At 39.8% G+C, this 20,135-nt stretch overlaps 1 protein-coding gene and 1 long non-coding RNA gene across 4 annotated transcripts in view; one reads left to right on the forward strand and one right to left on the reverse strand.

The window, feature by feature from the left end:
- LOC111550578 overlaps positions 1-19,003 on the forward strand; it is a 35,891-nt gene extending 16,888 nt beyond the window's left edge. Inside the window, exons 3-5 of one of the 3 annotated variants that reach the window (XR_002734106.3) lie at positions 3,887-3,958; positions 7,331-7,446; positions 18,907-19,003. This is a non-coding gene — a long non-coding RNA (uncharacterized LOC111550578). Of the gene's footprint in view, positions 1-3,886; positions 3,959-7,330; positions 7,447-10,584; positions 11,925-18,906 lie in introns of those variants that run through there. The other 2 variants (XR_002734104.3, XR_002734105.3) reach the window with 2 other exon arrangements.
- The window catches only part of WDR92 (WD repeat domain 92), a 28,615-nt gene extending 8,542 nt beyond the window's left edge, over positions 1-20,073 (reverse strand). Inside the window, exons 1-5 of the mRNA XM_023224065.3 lie at positions 19,758-20,073; positions 10,236-10,336; positions 7,029-7,159; positions 3,842-3,943; positions 945-1,060 (exon numbers count right to left, since the gene is read on the reverse strand). Of these exons, the coding sequence (XP_023079833.1) occupies positions 945-1,060; positions 3,842-3,943; positions 7,029-7,159; positions 10,236-10,336; positions 19,758-20,060 (753 nt within the window). The 5' untranslated portion in view covers positions 20,061-20,073. The remainder of the gene's footprint in view (positions 1-944; positions 1,061-3,841; positions 3,944-7,028; positions 7,160-10,235; positions 10,337-19,757) is intronic.
- Between the last annotated feature and the right edge of the window lie 62 nt (positions 20,074-20,135).

The raw sequence follows: 20,135 nt of genomic DNA on the forward strand, positions 1-20,135 counted from the left end.
TCAAAAAAAATTCTTTTTTTCTGGCCAGGCGTGGTGGCTCACGCCTGTAATCCCAGCCCTTTGGGAGGCTGAGGAGGGTGGATCACGAGGTCAGGAGATTGAGACCATCCTGGCTAACACGATGAAATCCCATCTCTACTAAAAAATATGAAAAATTAGCCAGGCATAGTGACAGGCACCTGTAGTCCCAGCTACTTGGGAGGTTGAGGCAGGAGAATGGCGTGAACCTGGGAGGCAGAGCTTGCAGTGAGCCAAGATCGCGCCACTGCACTCTAGCCTAGGCGACAGAGCAAGACGCCATCTCAAAAAAAAAAAAGAAAAGACCTTTTTTTTTTTTCCATTAGTAAGATCAACAAAACTATCTTGGGTTCCCATGCTCAATGAATGCCTTTGGGGAATCATTATTTAACTTTTTATGTTATTTAACAGTTAAGTAAAGGCTGACAGAAAACAGGAGGAAACCACATTCTTTGCTAAGGGTGTACAACTGAGGAACCAAAAATTTGAGCTGGGGAGGTGACTACTGTTTCAGGCTTTCTGTATTGGCATAAAAAGGCCTTTTACTTGCTTATTGTGAAATCTTACTACATGGCCCACAGGGGTCTGCAGACAGGCTGAAGGGGCTGGTGGCTCCCCCAGCACTGTACACACCACACGTGGGTGTGAGCCTGGTGACTCCCCCAGCACTGTACAAACCACACGTGGGTGTGAGCCTGGTGACTCCCCCAGCACTGTATATACCACATGTGGGTGTGAGCTCATTTTCTCAAGAGAGGATTCAGGATTTTCATTAGATTCTCAAACGGGTTTGGCCCCAAAAAGTTAAGAACCGTTGGCAGAGGAGTTGACTGAGATAAGTTACTAGAGGTGTCTTCCTTTTGTAGTAGTTCAGAGGTGAATGGAAACATGCGCAGAGAAACCAAAAGCATCAGAATGTACTTTACCCCATTTTTGATGTTTGTCTCCCAACGTAATGCCATATTTCTGAGATCAAATAGCTTGATATCCCCATTGTCATAACCAGCACAAACAACACGTTCTTCTTGATTATAAGCATTGCCTGGAAATCAAGATACAACATTTCACATCCTTATAAATGCATTCTTATAAAGGTTGCTTAAAAAAAATCTTATGAAACTATACATACAGTTTATACTAAATCAGATTTTAAAAATCACACTGGGTAGAATCCCATCTTACCAGTCCTGACAGGACATCAAGATTATTAATGTGGTATCACCCATTAGTTTTTTGGTTTGTTTAAATCTCTGATAAGAGTTTGGATATTTGTCCCCCCAAATCTCATGCTGACGTAAGATCCCCAATGTCAGAGGAGGGGCCTGATGGGAGGTGCTGGGTCATGGGGCTTGATCCCTTGTGAATGGTTCAGTGCTGTCTTTGTGGTAATGAGTTTTCACTCTTCTAGTTCATGCGAGGCCTGGTTGTTCAAGAGTCTGGCGCCTCCCTCCTCCCCTCTCTCTTGCTCCCTCTCTCACCATGTGACACACTTGCTCCCCTTTTGCCTTCTGCCATGAGCAGACACTTCCAAGGTCTCACCAGAAGCAGATACTGGCACCATGCTTCTTGTATACTCTTGCAGAACCATGAGCCAAATAAATGTCTTTTCTTTACAAACTACCCAGTCTCAGGTATTCCTTTATAGCAATAAAGGAATTCAATGCAAAACGGACTAATATAAGCTCATTCACTGTAATTCCATACTGAAAGGATATGTGAAAGCGTTTATTGAATTCAATTTAAAGAAAATGTTTTATAGGAGATGGAGACCATCCTGGCTAACACAGTGAAACCCCATCTCTACTTAAAAAAAAAAAAAATTAGCCAGGCGAGGTGGCGGGCGCCTGTAGTCCCAGCTGCTCGGGAGGCTGAGGCAGGAGAATGGCGTAAACCCGGGAGGCGGAGCTTGCAGTGAGCTGAGATCCCGTCACAGCACTCCAGGCTGGGTGACAGAGCGAGACTCCGTCTCAAAAAAAAAAAAAAAAAAATGCTTTATACTATATCTGCAAAGGCCAGCAGGCCAACTATAACTCAAACACAAAGGGGTCTCAGAGAATAAACACAGTTATACTTCTGTTGCTTTCTTGGCAGTAACTATATTTGAACGCAAACAGAAATTTTAAAACTAATTTATCTTGAAAAATGTTGTTCTGGTGTGATCCCATCTTTACAAGGAAATCTGAAAATAAGCTGTAGCACACTGTAACATATTTTTAGTAGATCATACCTGAAGTAAGTTTATAATCCGTAGTTAAACTCATCCTCCTGGAATTCAAGGATTTTTTCCAAGTACCTCTTGCTGAGGAAAGAGTGTTAAGTGAGAAGGAGGCCCCTGTCACTGTGCTAGGCTATCTGGGCATCCTGTCCCCAAGCTTTCATTCTCTACTGCCTCTAACTTTGTTTTTCTCATAAACTCCAGCCCTGCGTTTCCACTGTGGGCCCCAACTAGATGGTACACCATCATCTTTAACTCATGATGTCCCAAAATGACCTTACCATTTTCCTTTACAAATTATCCCACCCCTTGTATAATAACATCATTCACCCCACAATCAGCCTGAAAACTCAGTCATCTTGGACATAATCCTTTTCTTTGTTCTTCATATCCAAAAAAATTCCCCAATTCTATGTATTCTGCATAATATTATCTTCTGAATCATCCACTCTGCTCCCTTCTCAGTGCTTGTAACTTAGGTCTTCCCTGGAATACTGCAAAGAGCTCTTGAACTCATATTCACTGTGCCAGCCATCACTCCCGCTAAATACCATTAGTTCATTGTCCTAAAGCTCGGATTTCATCTCCTCCTTGCAAAAACCGTCAAAAACTTAGAACGATCTTCAGGCCATCCTAACATCTCTGGCCATTGTCCTGAGCCATCTCTAAGGATATTCCTACTATTATTCTCTTCTACCATCAGCCCTCCCTATCCATGGGTTCTGCATCTATAGGCAACCAACCATGGATCGAAAATATTTGGAAAAAAATTCGCATCTACACTAAAAATATACAGACTTCTTGTGCTTGTCATTATTCCCTAAACAATACGATTGACACAACATTTACATCATATTAGGTATTATAAGTAATCTAGAAGTGATTTAAAGTATACGGGAGGATGTGTTAAACCATTCATGAGAACTCTGCCCCCATTAATCTCCTCCCACAAGGCCCCACCTCCAACACTGGGGATTACAATTCGACATGAGATTTGGTGGGGACACAGATCCAAACCATATCAAAGGGCAAATGTCAATTAGTCTTACAAAATCAATATTCATTTTAAGTAAATTAATAAAGGAACACAGTTATCAAAATTTATAAGAAATAACTTTGCAATGGCAAACTATTTTCTAGAAAATAAACGTACTCTGTATACAGTGTAATGTATGATTTGTTAGGTTACCGTTTGCATCTGAGGCTTGGTTTATCCCCTTTAATGGTGTCTGATTTTAAATTAGGTCAATAGTATCTAATTAAACAGAAACACATAATAATCACAATTCTCAGCACTTTACATGTAATTAACTCATTGAATCTTCATGACGACACAACTAAGTAAATTCTATTATTAATTCCATTTTATAAATGAAACAACCAAGGAACAGATAACTTTGGTAACTTGCTCCAGGCCACACAGCCAATATACTTATTGCAGGTGAGAATTCAAATCCAGGATCCAGAGGCTGACACTAACCACCATGTATATTTGCCTCAGTAAATAATCCACAAAATAGGCTATAAAGAGACTAGTGTGAAATTTATTGCAGGATCGTGCTTTTTACCATCTGATAATTCAAATGCAAGAATTCTTCAATAATTTACCAAATGCCACAGTCCAACAGTCTCTCTTGTTTTCTCCTTGTACAGGTTCCATATTAGCAACAGGATCATCTTTTTGCCTTGGGTCCCATACCTTCACAGTTCCTGCCATGCATAAAAGTGAGTTGGCAAAAATTCAAAAGTGAATGATCATGTTTCTTTTCTACATTCTTCTTCTATGAATTCCTGTGTACATGGCAATATGACAGATGTTATGACATCTGAAAATATCCACATTGTTCTGACTTCTAATTGGGTAAGTTTTACTTAATATCAGAGATATCACCCATATGTGACTATCTGGCTTGGTTTCCAAATTACTAGACACATAGAAAAGCCAACAAGTGTTCCTAAGTTATCTACAAGTGATGACTGACAAGGCAAATGTGAATGTTATGTAATTCAAATCATGAGCCTAAAACAAATGTGTTATTTATTAGGGAAAATACCAGTGTTGCTTTCATTTTTGCTTTTTTCCTTACTACCCATTTAACCATCGGCATGAATACACTCTAATTTTGAATCAATGGTTTCTTATGTTGTGAGTTCTAGAATACTATTTCTTTTCTTTTTTTTGAGATAGAGTCTCACTCTGTCACCCAGGAGTGCAATGGCATGATCTTGGCTCACTGCAACCTCTGCCTCCCAGGTGCAAGCGATTCTCTACCCTCAGTCTCCCGAGTAGCTGGGACTACAGGCGCCCACCGCCACGCCCAGCTAAGTTTTGTATTTTTTTAGTAGAGATGGGGTTTTGTCATGTTGGCCAAGCTAGTCTCAAACTCCTGACCTCAAGTGATCCACCTGCCTCGGCCTCCCAAAGTGCTGAGATTACAGGCATGAGCCACTGTGCCTGGTCTAGAATACTATTTCATATACAGTTAAGTTTAATTTTCCTGTGGCAATAGTGAGGAGGAAAATGTTAAATAAAACTAACAAATTCCCAATTTAATTTCAACCCCCTCGTTTTAATTCATGTTATGGGACTACTTACTAAAATAGTGTCACTACCTACAAGAAATGCAAATGTATGTAATAAAATGGCTAAAAGGCAAATACCTGAGAGAGAATAAGAAAAGGGCAAAAAAAAAAAAAAAAAAAAAAATCCTTAAAAGGAAAATAACTCAGGAAAGGTGGAGGTACAACATTAGATTTACCTCCAGGGATAAAATAAAGATCATTAAGAGGTTGCTTGACTTTAATATTTATTTATTTAGAGACAGGGTCTTGCTCTGTCACCCAGGATGGAGTGCAGTCATGCGATCATGGTTCACCGCAGCCTCGACCTCCTGGGTCCAAATGATCCTCCTACCTCAGCCTCCCAAGTAGCTGGGACTATACCACCATGCCTGGCTAATTTTTAAAGTTTTTGTAAAGACAGCATCTCCCTATGTTGCCCAAGCTGGTTTCGAGTGATCTTCCCACCTCAGCCTCCCAAGTGCTGGGATTACAGAGATGAGCCACTGCACCCAGCAAAAGCCTGTTTAAAAAAAAAAAAAGAAAAAAAAAACCCATATATAGAGATAAGAGATTATCTTTCTCTACAGGATTTATACACATTGATAAGATTTACAGTAAGTTTGCAAAAGATAAATGAGCAAAAAACACAGACTATTCATAAAACAAAATTAACTAGTAAATATAGAAAAAACACAAATTGGAAAGGAATACCATTTTGTCTACAAAATAAGATAGAAAAAAAGAAAATCAACACTAACAGGGTAGACTTGAAATCTACCTCATCTACTGTAGCTGAGTATAAATAAGTACTTTGGAACGTTTGCCAATAAATTTTAAACTTTTTTTTTTTTTTTTGAGACGGAGTCCCACTCTGTTGCCCAGGCTGGAGTGCAGGGGTGCGATCTCAGCTCACTTCAACCTCCCACTGCCAGGTTCAAGCAAAAATTGTGCCTCAGCCTCCTGAGTAGCTGGGATTACAGACGTGTGCCACCACACCTGGCTAATTTTTGTATTTTAGTAGAGACAGGGTTTCACTACGTTGCCCATGCTGGTCTCAAACTCCTGGTCTCAAGTTATCCGTCTGCTTCGGCCTCCCAAAGTTGTGGGATTATAGGCGTGAACGACTGTACCTGGCCCAATAAATTTTTTTAAAAATCATAAAATAAAATGTTTATTCCAAGAGTTACACATATGACAATACTCATTTACTCATTATTTTTAAGCCACTCTCATAAGACAACAAAAAAAGCAAACTGAAGGCTTATAGGGGAATGGTTAAGTATGGCCATATGATGGAATATTATATAGTCATTAAAATGATAACTGTGGAAACAGCAATATGTGCATATGACAAAACATTAAATGAAAAAAGTTTCTAAGATACAAATTCATATTCACACTTATAACTATGCAAAATTATATATAAGACCTAAAAGGAAAAGAAAAATCTAATGGTTGTGGTAGCGTGGTAGACTGAATATTATTTTTTCCCTCTATACTCAATATTGCTTTTATGAGTAAAAAAAAAAAGTGATTTCTAAAACACAGCTGCTCTTGAGTACCTATTAGAAAATTATATCTCACTTTTCTTTTAAAGCAATTTCTTCATGGTCTTGAGCAGCCATTAAACAACTAGCCAAATCAATTATAATAGGTACCAAATTTCTCGTGTACCCTCATGAAGCAATAACATTTCTGACTCTATTAAAGTCATGCAGTACCACTTTGGACACCAAAAGACCTGGCCCTTCCTTGTTGGTCACTGCAGGGTGGAAGAGCTGAGCTGGTGCCTTTGGAACTCTCTAGTGGATGGATCACAGAACTTCAGTTTTCAACCAGCTGTCAATATGACAGTTTTCACAAGTACTAATTCTGCCTTTTAAAAAAAGAAAATGAAAAGCTGCCACCCACATTATATTGTCAGCTGCCTCAAAAGCCTGTAAAGACATTTTAAATCCTTCAGGGTTCAGAGGAAACCATTATTGTTAGTAGTTGAACCAGCTCAACACTAAAATAGTGTTAAGAAGTGCTATGAATCTATCTCTAAATACCCAAAAGTCTGAAACAATCGAGAGATAAGCAATCAAACTTGCCTGTTAAAAAAGCAGCAGCAAGACTGTTAGATTTAGGGAGTCAAGGTAACTGAAGGGATTTTTACTCAGAGAGGACGTACTGCTGCATAGAGATTTCCATTAAAATAAATAAACAAAATACATAGAATACATGGACTCACCATCTCGGCTGCCGGTCACAATTTCAGGTGCTCCTTCTCCAATTCCTAGTCCACCTACGCCATCTATGGCATTTATAATTTCTTTATGGCCCTTTACAGAATATACTGGCATCTCTGGAGCTTCTAAATTCCTAAACAACAAACACAGCTTTTTACACCACATGTCCTAAACATTTAAGTCTGCTACTGAAATTCAAAAATACATATTACAGTTAGATTTCTTTTTTGTATAGAAATTAAGGTTTTGCTATGAAGATAGTTTATACATTTATTTACACTTTTGAAATTTTCTCTCCATTCAGCTTCTTTCAAGTCCCCAATGAGAACTGTCATCATTCAACTTGAAATTCTAATCCAAGCTCACTATACGTAGTGCTCAAAGACGATCTATCCAAGACCCCCACAGATGAATCACCAGGTATGCTTGCTGATAAATGTGGACTCAAGGGCTTCTCCCCAAACATAAGGAATCAGGATCTCAGATGGGTCCCCAAAACAATGACTGTGGTACACTGAAGTCTGAAAACATACTGCTTCAAATATACAGTAAAGCCCAGGGAGGTCAAGGCTGCAGTGAGCTGAGATCATGCCACTGCCCTCCTGCCTGGGTGACAGAGCAAGACCCTGTTTCAGGAAAAAAAAAAAAAAAAAAAGAAAAGAAAAAACCAGGCCGGGCGCGGTGGCTCAAGCCTGTAATCCCAGCACTTTGGGAGGCCAAGACGGGCGGATCACGAGGTCAGGAGATCGAGACCATCCTGGCTAACACGGTGAAACCCCGTCTCTACTAAAAAAAATACAAAAAAACTAGCCGGGCGAGGTGGCGGGTGCCTGTAGTCCCAGCTACTCGGGAGGCTGAGGCAGGAGAATGGCGTAAACCCGGGAGGCGGAGCTTGCAGTGAGCTGAGATCCGGCCACTGCACTCCAGCCTGGGCAACAGAGCCAGACTCCGTCTCAAAAAAAAAAAAAAAAAAAAAAGAAAAAACCAACCATGTATCTGAGGACCTGGCTCTCAGGACAATTTTCTTCAATTCTGGGTTTTAGTGGCTGTTACAAAAATATGGGAAGTGAACAGAAGATGGACACCATTAGCTGGCCTTACTAAATCATCATACTCATTGTTAAATTCCATCCACCAAATATGCAAAGGCTTTTGTTAAAATGCAGCTAGTATATTTCTATCTAAAAATATATATATGTAAATTCGAAGTGATATAGAATTTTTCCAAAGTAGGCCTCAGTAGTTGGATCTTATGACCTTTTTAAAGGATAAAATATGAGTAGTGTTTGCTTTGTACACATTTCTTCCTTTATAAGGTACTATTTTCCCACTGAAGTCCACACTGATTTTTATCTACTGACGTATTTTTCAGTGTGTCATCGTACAACAATATGTATTACTGAAAGACAGGCTGAAGTTCGTCTAATAGGTCAATTCACAGAAAGGCATTCAGGAAAGTATTGATTACCACAGCTGCACTACTGGGCAATGAATGGCTTGACTAGGTGATCCTCACACATTCCTTTTCTTGCCCATCTCCATTTCTCCCCTTCTTTTGCTTTTCTACTGGAACTTCTATTTATCTTTCTCTTAATAATTTAGTTTTCAATAACTTATGGATATTTAAAATGAATGTGGCTATTCATGAAATATAATCCCAATTTATTATTGGGCCAAGATTTATTAGTAAAACCTTACTAATAAAAAAATCTGTGGCCAGGTGCAGTGGTTCATGCCTGTAATCCCAGAACTCTGGGATGCCAAGGTGAGTAGATCACCTGAGGTCAGGAGTTTGAGACCAGCCTGGCCAACATGGCAAAACCCTGTCTCTACTAAAAACACAAAAAACTGTCAGGCATGGTGGTGGGCACCTGTAATCCTAGCTACTTGGGAGGCTGAGGCAGGAGAATCACTTGAACCGGGGAGGTGGACGTTGCAGTGAGCCGAGATCGCATCACTATGCTCCAGCCTAGGCAACAGAGCAAGACTACATCTCAAAAACAAGAAAAATTTTTTAAGATATTTCAACCTAGTTTAGAAATTACATTTACCATCACTATGAACTAATCAAGAGATTAAACAAGATTGTGGTTCTACTTGAAATGACTATTTTACTATTTTATAGACTTTAAAACATTATTTTTTAACATGAAATTATAAGATTTATCAATGAAAGTAAGTTGGTAATATCTGTACTATACTAGAAAACTGTATTAGAAAGATGGTCAATAGTACTATTTAATATTTTGAATATTCTTGTGTTGAAATATATTTATTTTTCAAAATAGCATTCAAACTTGCCTCTCTCCCAGTATCTCTCAAAGCATATGACAAAGCATCTAAGAACTAACGAATACATGTTAATTTAATTATTAAGGAGTTAAAGCAAGGAGAAATTAAAATAGTTTCATTTTGTTTAATGTTATGATTCTAAGACAGATAAATATGTTAAAGTAATGTAATTATAAAGTAGCAGGTTCTAAGTGAGACTCAAGAAAGGTCATGTTAGAAAACATGATGCAGGAAAGATAGTTTTTCTAGAACACTCTAGAACTTTCTCCATAATATTTTAGAACACTGCTGTATACTATAAATGATTACAATAATAGATTTTCCTGCAAAGTAATTAAAAAGGAATTTCAATTCATTCCACTCTAAATAAGAAACAACTCTAGGTAAAATATGAAAAAGGTATTTGGCAGAATTGTGATTTTGCCCATTCAAAACAAGTTTATTTTGATTTGTTCAACAGATATGCTTCTAAAAAGTTGTGCTTAGATGTTAAAGCTTGAAAAAACAAACATTCTGCAGTGCTAAATCTATTGCTGAAATGTAAATAATTAATACTTACTTTTTCAATGTTATTCATGTGCATTTTTATATACTATATTTTTAAAGTTGGAGGGGGAATAGACCTTTATTTACAAATACACGGCATTAAATGCTAGCAGCAAACAGCGTGTATGAAAATAAGCATTGATAATATTATCCAAAATATCTAAAGAAAAATAGGTTAGTATTTTTAAATGGATTTTGAATATGAAATCTAGAAATATGTATTAAGAGATAATTCTCATATTTTTATAGTTAAAATTGAACATATAAAGAAAGATTTTAAAATTAAAATTCTGTCTTTCAGAGAAAGAGTAATAAAACTATCAAATAAATTGCCTGTCTCATCTGTCTGAATACTGACTAAATCATCTTACCATATATGAAGGTTTCCACCAAAATCTCCAGTAGCTAAATATCTCTGCTGTAAAGATGTTGCACCAAATGTTCCACATTTAATAGGTTTGGCCTTTTCAATCTTGATAGAAAGGAGGAAGACAGGATATATTATTTATGTAAGCAGATATTTATAATCTATTAATATCATATTTACGGCTCTATTATGGCATTTAAATAAGACAATATAAAAGGCAATTAAAACATCTTCTTCTAGTCATTTTTCTTTAAAGTATGTAACTGTCAAAAAGAAAAAGTGTTAATTTGCCTTTCCTCTCTTCTCACTAATGAGACATTCAAATGCTGACAGCTCTACAATCTCTATTGCAGATATGAAAGTTTCAGCACTTCATGTGATATTCTTTAAGATCCTCAGCAGAAATGAGAACATAATGAAGATATTATCTTTCCAGATGGTTATGGGAACAAAAATGTTACGTGTCTCTTATAGTTTTCCCTGCAGAACCCTATAAACTAAAGATGTTTATGTCCCACTTTCTCTGGGGCCTTTTCAATGCAGAGAGATTTATAAACCTGTGTGTATAAAGGCACTACTATTGGTATGGATCAGCCAATCTTTTAAGGTTTCTTTACTTTAAAAGGCTACTGCTCCAAGTATCATATATAATCACATTAGTAAAACAATCCCATACAAATATATTATTTAAGGTATGGGGCTTATGGAAATCAGGTGAAGAATGACTATGTAGCCAAAAAGGTCCTTGGAAAGGATCTAATACAATACTCTCCTGTCATAAAAGGAGACCAAAGCATAGGGCTTTACACATTTGCCCACCTCATACAACATTCAACATTTAATGGTTGCTACTACATGCAAGTCACTGAACTAGGCAAAAAAGGATACAAAGATGAATGAGATTGGCCAGTCCCTCAAAAAGCTAACAACTCAAATATCAGTTCCCATCTGGTTGCTCCAAAATATACATATTCATTATACTACTCCTACACCTCCCTGGGTCTTCTATTCACCTTCTTTTACTTCCTGATGTTTCTGGTTTCTCCATGGCCCCTCCCGCCACCAACTCTACCTGCCCAGGTCACTAAAGTCCCTCCTACAGTCTAACTGCTTTTCCTGCTGCCTTGGCTCCTGTGATCTCTGGAATCTGGAATTAGATGAGGCCACTGATGTCTGTCCCACACCACACTCTTGCCATATAACACTTCCCATTGACTGTCAGCCTCAATGGGGCAAAACTATCCCTCTTGGTCTCTAACAATTTTTACATTTTTAAATTCTTAATGTTTATAAAAGTAATACCTGCTCCCTATAAAAATTCAAACAAAACAAAAGGATGGAAGGAAAAAGTGAGTCCCTTTAACACTTTCCAGAAGTAATCCCCATCCTTCTAGATCTTCTACGCATTTACAAACACGCGTTTGTTTCAATACAAGGCAAATCACAGTACACTGTCGTTTGATTTGTTTCACTTAACAATACATCTAGATAAACTTTATTCCTTTTGCAGGGTTCTCCAGTTTCCAGGACATCTCCCCTTGTAACTCTGCAGTTTTCATCCCTCCCAGGTTGACCTGTTTCAAATCATTTTAAAAATAATTTCCCTGCCTCTTTCAGTGTTTATCCAGGCATTTCCATATAGGTATACATACCAATTTCCATGAATAAAATAAAAGTCACTTAACACAAACTATAACAACTTTTTTTCTCTGATTCAGAAGATACCATTATATGGCATAGGGCTTTGGAAACTCCCAGACTGTTGAACTTTCCTACTATTTGTGATCTGGATAAATTGGAGTTACTATGGCCAAGTCTAAAAGCATTCATACCCTCCTCAGAATTGTCTAGTTAATGAAATCAGTCATCTACAGTAACGTCTGTAAAAGACCCTATTGATGAGAAGCACAGAACCACAGAATGTTTCTCTTTTTAATGCACAAGTGGTCTGAGATAGCATCAGTTATTCACTGCACCAGAAAATTAATACTCGTTTATTCCCATTTTCCCCCAATTTTATGAAAAAGAGTATCTTAAAATGGGGCAACACAGAGGATCAAAATTTTGTCAACTTAACAACACACACAGTTTCTAACTCCAGTTTATGTTTTCCTCACCTTTCCGCTCTCCTCAAAGTACCTAAAAATATATTAATAGTGCTGGCCGGGCACGGTGGCTCACGCCTGTAATCCCAGCACTTTGGGAGGCCGAGACAGGCAGATTACGAGGTCAGGAGATCGAGACCATCCTGGCTAACACGGTGAAACCCCGTCTCTACTAAAAATACAAAAAACTAGCCAGGAGCGGTGGCGGGCGCCTGCAGTCCCAGTTACACGGGAGGCTGAGGCAGGAGAATGGCGTGAACCCGGGAGGCGGAGCTTGCAGTGAGATGCGCCAGTGCACTCCAGCCTGGGCGACAGAGCGAGACTCCGTCTCAAAAAAAAAAAAAAAACTATATATATATATAGTGCTAAAGCACTTAATCACTATTAGGGCATGATTTCTACAGTGAAATTAATTAAGAGTTCCAACCTACACCAACTGATGAAACAGCTATCCACCTCTCCCTCCCCTTGGTCTCACACTGAACCTGGGTCTTGCCAGCTCTAAGTCATTGATAATGGCTTCCATGCTCTGAGGCAGAGGGTGGAAGCAGACCCTCTGAGGTAAGAAGCTGGTAGTCCTGATGCACAGCAATGTGGTTCCAGGAGACAGGGGATTAGAAGCTGTGCAGAGCTTGCATCATCTATTGACCCAAATCTCTGGGAACATTTTTCTCAGAGAAGCACTGGGAAGACTGGTCACCCATTTTCTTCCTCCCAACCAACTAAAGCATTCTGCTTCCCAGAATTCCACTGCTATCCCCTAAAACCTCTGATGAGGGTTTCTGTGCTTCCTAGGCCATGGAAGAGGTAAAAACTAACCTACACTCTTTGGTCCCTACAGTCTTCTAAAATTTTACAGTTGGTAATAAAAAACTGGAAGCAAAAACTTTCCTCCCTGTTATTCTTTCACTCAGCTTTCACTTTTAGACCCTGTAGACTAGAGAATCTCAAACTATACTCCTGGAACACACTGATCTTCTGTTACTAACATAATACATTAATTAGAAAATTCGCCAAGAACAAAAGCCGATGGATGTGTTTTTTTCAAATTTTAAAGTTTTTAAAAAAATAATTTTCTTAGCTTGCCTGGTAGAAAATACTAGCAAATGAACACCAGTTAAAAAAAACTTAGACCATGCGCAATGGCTCATGCCTGTAATCTCAGCATTTTGGGAGCCCAAGGAGGATGGATCACTTGAGGTCAGGAGTTCAAGATCAGCCTGGCCAAAATGGCGAAACCCCATCTGTACTAAAACTACAAAAATTCGCCAGGCATGGTGGTGGACACCTGTAATCCCAGCTACTGGGGAGGCTGAGGCAGGAGAACTGCTTGAACCCAGAGGGCGGAGGCTGTAGTAAGCCAAGAGCGCACCACCACTCTCCAGCCTGGGCGACAGAGAGAGATTCCGTTTCAAAAAATAAATAAAAAAATAAAATAAAATAAAACAAAACAAAAAAATTAATAAAAATAAAAAACCTTGGAAGTTAAGACTTAAAAACTGTGTGGTTACTTGTGATGTAAAAATCAGAATATCTATATGTATATAGAGTCAGATTTTTCTGCTGAAAATCTCTTCCCTGTGCAAAGATGGAACTGACTACTCCAATATTTTATGGTGTTCCAAAAACAGCACTGCAATGTACAGATTCTTTGACACCTGTACAAAAATATTTTATTCACGCAATTATGTCCCCCTTTCTAAAATGTGAGCACCATGAGAGCAGAGCCTTGCCTAATTTTTTTAATGCATAGCAGGCACTCAACATCTGTTGAATGAAGGTATAAATGACCATCCATGAATCTCTCAGCCCTGAGACTAGGGACGGACAAACCAGGGCTGGAGTTCACTTTCTTTGTTCTCTCTTTTCTCCTAGCATACTTTCATGTGCCAGGGTTCTGACAAACTGTTCAGTTTCTGGTGTCATTGACATGCAATCATGAAAACAGCATCCAGCTATTGAATACCTACATATCAGATACGTTTTAGATATTCTTCCAGTCTAGACCATCCCTTTTCTAATATATAGAACACTGCAAACTAAGTGTTCAGAACACCACTTTCAAGATGACAAAACAGGTTCGGAGGACTGAGTGACTTGCCTAAGGTCCCAAGAGCCAGGTAGAACCCAGGCTTTTTCTTTTAAACTAGGTTGCCTCCAGGTTTATATGTAAATCGATTAAATAAATATTTTATTATTGGAGTCCTCATTCTGTAAACCTGAGAGTTATTGGAAGTATCAAAGGAATGTTCCAATCTTGATTGCTAAGGTAAATGGTACAATGGCATGAATTAAACCTACTTTCAGATCTCTGTCCTTTGGTTTTTACCTTCATTCATGTCTTTACAAGATATAAATATAAGATATTATGCTTCCCTCATGTTCTTTGTTCTTTTCTTATATTAAAGAAACCCAAAGATATTTATAGACACTAGTGGTCTGTTGTGTAAGAACCAAATTAAACTCAAATTGTACATCTTGAACATATTAAACGTATTAAAACTGATCATTTGTGTGCACTGAGGACTGCACTTTGCTCAGAAGGGCTGAGCTCTGTTGGCAAACGGACTTACAAAGTAGGCATGTTTCCTCTTTCCTCAGACATTCATGGAAATAATAATAATAGCTAAATTAACAGGACAAAGGTGAAGCTAATTTTTCATAGTTCACAAAAGGGTTCCCTCTTTGCCCCGTTAGATAGTTTATCTATGGAAAAGAAAAGATGAAAATAAGTTGGTGGTAAATCAAAATTTTTCTTGCTAGAAAACTGGCAAAAAAAAAAAAAGTTCTATCTTGCAAAAATTGTTCAACAAAGAAAATCTGTATATACTAACAATTTTTGCTATATGATACTGAAAATGGCCATCAATGATGGTCATAATTGACCTAGCTGTTCGTTTTCTTGCTATAATAAGAAGTTAAAATGATTAAAGAAGCTCAAGATCAATAATTTCTGTGTGAGCTATTTTTGTTCTGCATGTGGGTGGGTCTAGTACAGCTTGTCAGTACTTCCTCCTCCACATCCTGGCAATACTTAATTAACATTAAAAGATCTAGCCAACCAAATGCTAACAAGCAGTAAATTCAGTAGCACAGGGACTAAAAAAGCAGAATTTTATTAGCTTATTGCTTTTTTTTTAATATAAACATCTACAACTGTGATTCCATTTTTCAGGGCCATCCCTAGTCCATATGGTATCTTTGTACCAATTAGAAAAAAGTTGCCCTTTAGAGGCTGATGAAGCCTCACACATGTAAGCCTTAATGAAGGAAAAAGAGCTTTTAACTCCCATTTGAGCACTCAGCTAGACACCTTTGTGTGGTGCAAAAAACTGCTCAACTGAACACGGAGGCCCTGCCCTCCATTCCTTATCTATCCTTTTAGAACTAAGATAAAGAAGACTTCGACAAAGACTGATATGCTTCCTTTACATCTTTTTTTCTTAGATGCACAGGCTTTGCGAGCTCCAAGTCAGTGATAAATTAAAAAAAAAAAAAGAAAGATGCATGAGCTTTGAAGCACATGACTTAGGGGTAGCTCTACAATGATAAATCAAGTCTGTTTCCTAATATTTTAATAAGTGACCCATCTAGCTCAATGCTTCTCAGCCCTGGGACTCATTAGAATCACCTCGCAGAAGTTTTAAAAAATTCTGATTTCTAAACCTTACTTAGATGCAATAAAGACGTACCACTGTGTCAGAATTTCTAGGGGTGGGACCAAGGCACAAATGTTTTAAAACACACACACATACACACAAGCCACAAAATGCACTCAAATGATCCTGATGCACAGTAAGGAGTGGGAGTTACTGGAACAGTATTTAACCTATATTTTTAATCTTTTTTTCCATTGCACCAGAGCAGCCAAATACAATGTAAGTTCTTTTTTGTTTTGGTTTGGTTTTTAGATAGAGTCTTCCTCTGTTGCCAGGCTGGAGTGCAACGGCGGATCTCGGCTCACTGCAACTTTCGCCTCCCGGGTTCAAGTGATTCTCGTGCCTTAGCCTCCTGAGTAGCTGGGATTACAGGCACGCACCACCACGCCCAGCTAATTTTTGTATTTTTAGTAGAGATGGGGTTTCACCATGTTGGCCAGGATGGTCTCACTCTCCTGACCTTGTGATCCGCCCGCCTCAGCCTCCCTTAGTGCTGGGATTACAGGCATGAGCACCGCACCCAGCCCACTGTAAGTTCTAAAAGGTATTTCTGTATTAGTTGTACCCTCTTTTTGGACAGTAGGCTCTTTAGAAGAAAGGACTCAACTTTTAAATATCTTTGGTCCTTGTTAAACACACTACCTTGAAATAGTGTGTTCTCAGATAATTCATGGTAGAAAAAAAGATCTAAATGATCCAGGTGAAAACACACTTAGTGGTTATTCCTGGCATTGAGATTATGGGTGATATTTCATTTTCCTATTTTCTAAATGTTCTCTCATGAATACATATTACTTTTGCTGCAAAAGAAAATTATCTTTTTAAAATTTGCTGAAACTCCCCAGAGTCTCTACAAAAGACAAAGTACTCTATTCCACTTGATGGAGTAAGTGTACTTTTGAAATACGTACAAATCATATATTTTCATTTTATTATTTTTTGAGACAGGATCTCTCTGTGTCACCCAGGACGGAGTGCAGTGGTGCGAACATGGTAGCCTTGACCTCCTGAGCTCAAGAGATCCTCCCACCACAGCCTCCCAAGTAGCTGGGACTACAAGCTCGCATCACTATGCCCAGCTAATTTTTGTATTCTTTCTTATACAAAAAGTAGAGACGGGGTTTCGCCATGTTGCCCAGGTTGGTCTTGAATTCCTGGGCTCAAGCAATCCACCCCTCTGCCTCTCAAAGTGTTGAGATTGCAGGCGTTAGCCACTGCACCAGGCCTGTTCTTATTTTAAAAAGTCACAAGTCTGAGCCCTGATCCTGCCACTGCACTCCATCCTAGGCAAGAGTGAGACCCTGTCTCAAAAAAAAGAAAAAAGAAAAAAGGAAAACAATCATGTCCCATTTTTCTTTGAAAAAGGAATAAATGGCCAGGCGCGATGGCTCATCTCTGTAATCCCAGCACTTTGGGAGGCCGAGCTGAGTGGATCACCTGAGGTCAGGAGTTTGAGACCAGCCTGACCAACATGGTGAAACCCCATCTCTATTAAAAATACAAAACAATTAGCTGGGCATGGTGGCAGGCGTCTGTAATCCCAGCTACTAGGGAGGCTGAGGCAGGAGAATCACTTGAACCTGGGAGGCAGAGGTTGCAGTGAGCCAAGATCACGCCACTGCACTCAAGCTTGGGTGACAGAGCGAGACTCCGTCTTAAAAAAAAAAAAAAAAAGAAAAAGAAAAGAAAAAGGAATAAATCCTTTAAATGCCTTTTTTTTTTAAATGGTGGTTCACACCTGATCCAGCACTTTGGGAGGCAGAGGCGGGAGGATGGGTTTGAGCTCAGGAGTTCCAGGCTGCAATGAGCTATGACAGTACCACTGCACTCCAGACTGGGACAGAGCTACGCCATCTCTAAACAACAACAACAAAAAACAAAAACAACCCAAAATGCAATGTAAAGAAATTTTACTTTGTGTAGAAATCAGGAAGGGTATCATACATTAGATAATCTGAACTGGACATTAGAAGAGCAACAGGTAGCCAGGCTTGGTGGCTCACGCCTGTAATCCCAGTATTATGGGAGGCCGAGGCAGGCAGACTGCTTGAGCCCAGGAGTCGGAGACCAGCCTGGACAACATGGCGAAACCCAATCTCTACCAAAAAAAAAAAAAAAAAAAAAAGTACAAAAAAATTAGGTGTGGTGGCACACACCTGTAGTCCTAGCTACTCGGGAGGCTGGGGTGGGAGGATTCCTTGATCTGGGAAGGCGAAGGTTGCAGTGACAGTGAGCTGTGTTTGCACCACAGCACTCCGGGCTGGGTGACAGATTGAGACCCTGTCTCCAAAAAAAAAAAAAAAAAAAACGCCACTGGTTACTGGAAGCTAAGTGATGAACAATATAAGGAAAGGTAGAAAAGAATAAGCCATGTTTCATGTTTGTCATTCAGGGAAATTTAAAGCGGAATGGGGTCTTACATACTTTTTATTCTAGGCTTAACAGTCCAAATTGTATCCATCCTTTATCTACCAGTTTAATCACTACCTCCTCCAAGCCGATTTTCTCCATAGATTTTGATCCTCAGAGTTCTTTTTTTTTTTTGAGACGGAGTCTCGCTCTGTCGCCCAGGCTGGAGTGCAGTGGCCGGATCTCAGCTCACTGCAAGCTCCGCCTCCCGGGTTTACGCCATTCTCCTGCCTCAGCCTCCCGAGTAGCTGGGACTACAGGCGCCCGCCACCTCGCCCGGCTAGTTTTTTGTATTTTTTTTAGTAGAGACGGGGTTTCACCGTGTTAGCTAGGATGGTCTCGATCTCCTGACCTCGTGATCCGCCCGTCTCGGCCTCCCAAAGTGCTGGGATTACAGGCTTGAGCCACCGCGCCCGGCCGATCCCCAGAGTTCTTAACCTACCCTGCACTTGTAGTCTATTGCAACTCTGATCTGATTATGACTGATGATTTTTTTTTTCAGGTAACCGAAATCAAGACTTTTTAAAAACTATAAACAGCTACAAAATGCTAGTTACTATCATTATTCTCTAATTCTTTCACTAGTAATCTTCAAAAACAAAAACAAAAACTTGTAAACCTAATCTTTCCACACCCTGCTTAAATCCTTTCAATCGTGTCCCGTTTCTCTTAGAAAAGAGGCATAAATCCTTTGAATGTCCTACAGATCTTGCAATGTCTGGTTCCTGCTTATCCCTCTAGTTTCTTAAGAGGATAAACTTCTTCCCATCACTGAGCTTCTGCATGTGCAGAAGCCCTGGAAACCTTGTCCTTTACTCCTAGTTTGGCCTAGTTAGCTCCCGCACATACCAAAATCTGTTTTCACTCATCCCAAATCTGTTTTCACTCTCACTGAACCGTAACCGTGTTCCTTTGCGTGAGACAGCTCATCTCGGTTTGTACTTATGTATCGTTGCTTTGATTATTGAACTGAGTATCTCTCCCACTAGAAAACAAACTCCATGAGATCGGGGACATTGCCATTCACATGCCTAGGAATACCAGGCACTCAATTGATACCTGTCGAATGTGTTAGGTTGCCTCTTCCAACCACACTGCAGGCATCCTAGTGCCCGCCTCGGCTGAACTGCACTTGGGGTGGCAGGAGGGGTGGGCGCGGAGGAACTACCCCGCGGATGAGAAAGAGGTTTTAAATGGGAAACATTCCTCAGTCGGCGGTCAGCTTCTCTGGTCTCGCGCGGCTGAAGCCATGCTTTGGGGGACGCTGGACGAAGGCGCTGGCAAAGAGGAATGCAGACCCCAGGATCCGCACTCGCGCCCAACGGCAGTCCGGATCGTCGACCCGGCACCCACCTCTCGAAGCAGCTTCAGATCCCCGTGTTGGATCTCGTACAGCTGAATGACGCCGGTGCCCCGTGCGAAGTTGCCCATGGTCACAAATTTGGCGCTGCAGGGCACCCATTTACAGTCAAACACCGTGTAGTTGAAGCCCTTCTGGATATGGGCGATGATCTGAGGCTTCTCGAAGGCCGACATGGTGCAGCCGATTTCAGTTCCGCCAACTGCCACACCCAGAGCCCCCAAAACACCAACCTGGAAACCAGACTCCAAACATAGGCAATTTGTCCCGCCCGCTTTCCGTATTCTGCCCCACATGCCCTGGGAAGTTGGCTGTAGTTATCTCCAGATAATGCCAGTTGTGCTCCGGCGATCGCACAGAAAGTTCCTTCA

The sequence above is a fragment of the Piliocolobus tephrosceles genome, chromosome 15 (genome assembly GCF_002776525.5).
Source record: "Piliocolobus tephrosceles isolate RC106 chromosome 15, ASM277652v3, whole genome shotgun sequence".
Classification (NCBI taxonomy): domain Eukaryota; kingdom Metazoa; phylum Chordata; class Mammalia; order Primates; family Cercopithecidae; genus Piliocolobus; species Piliocolobus tephrosceles.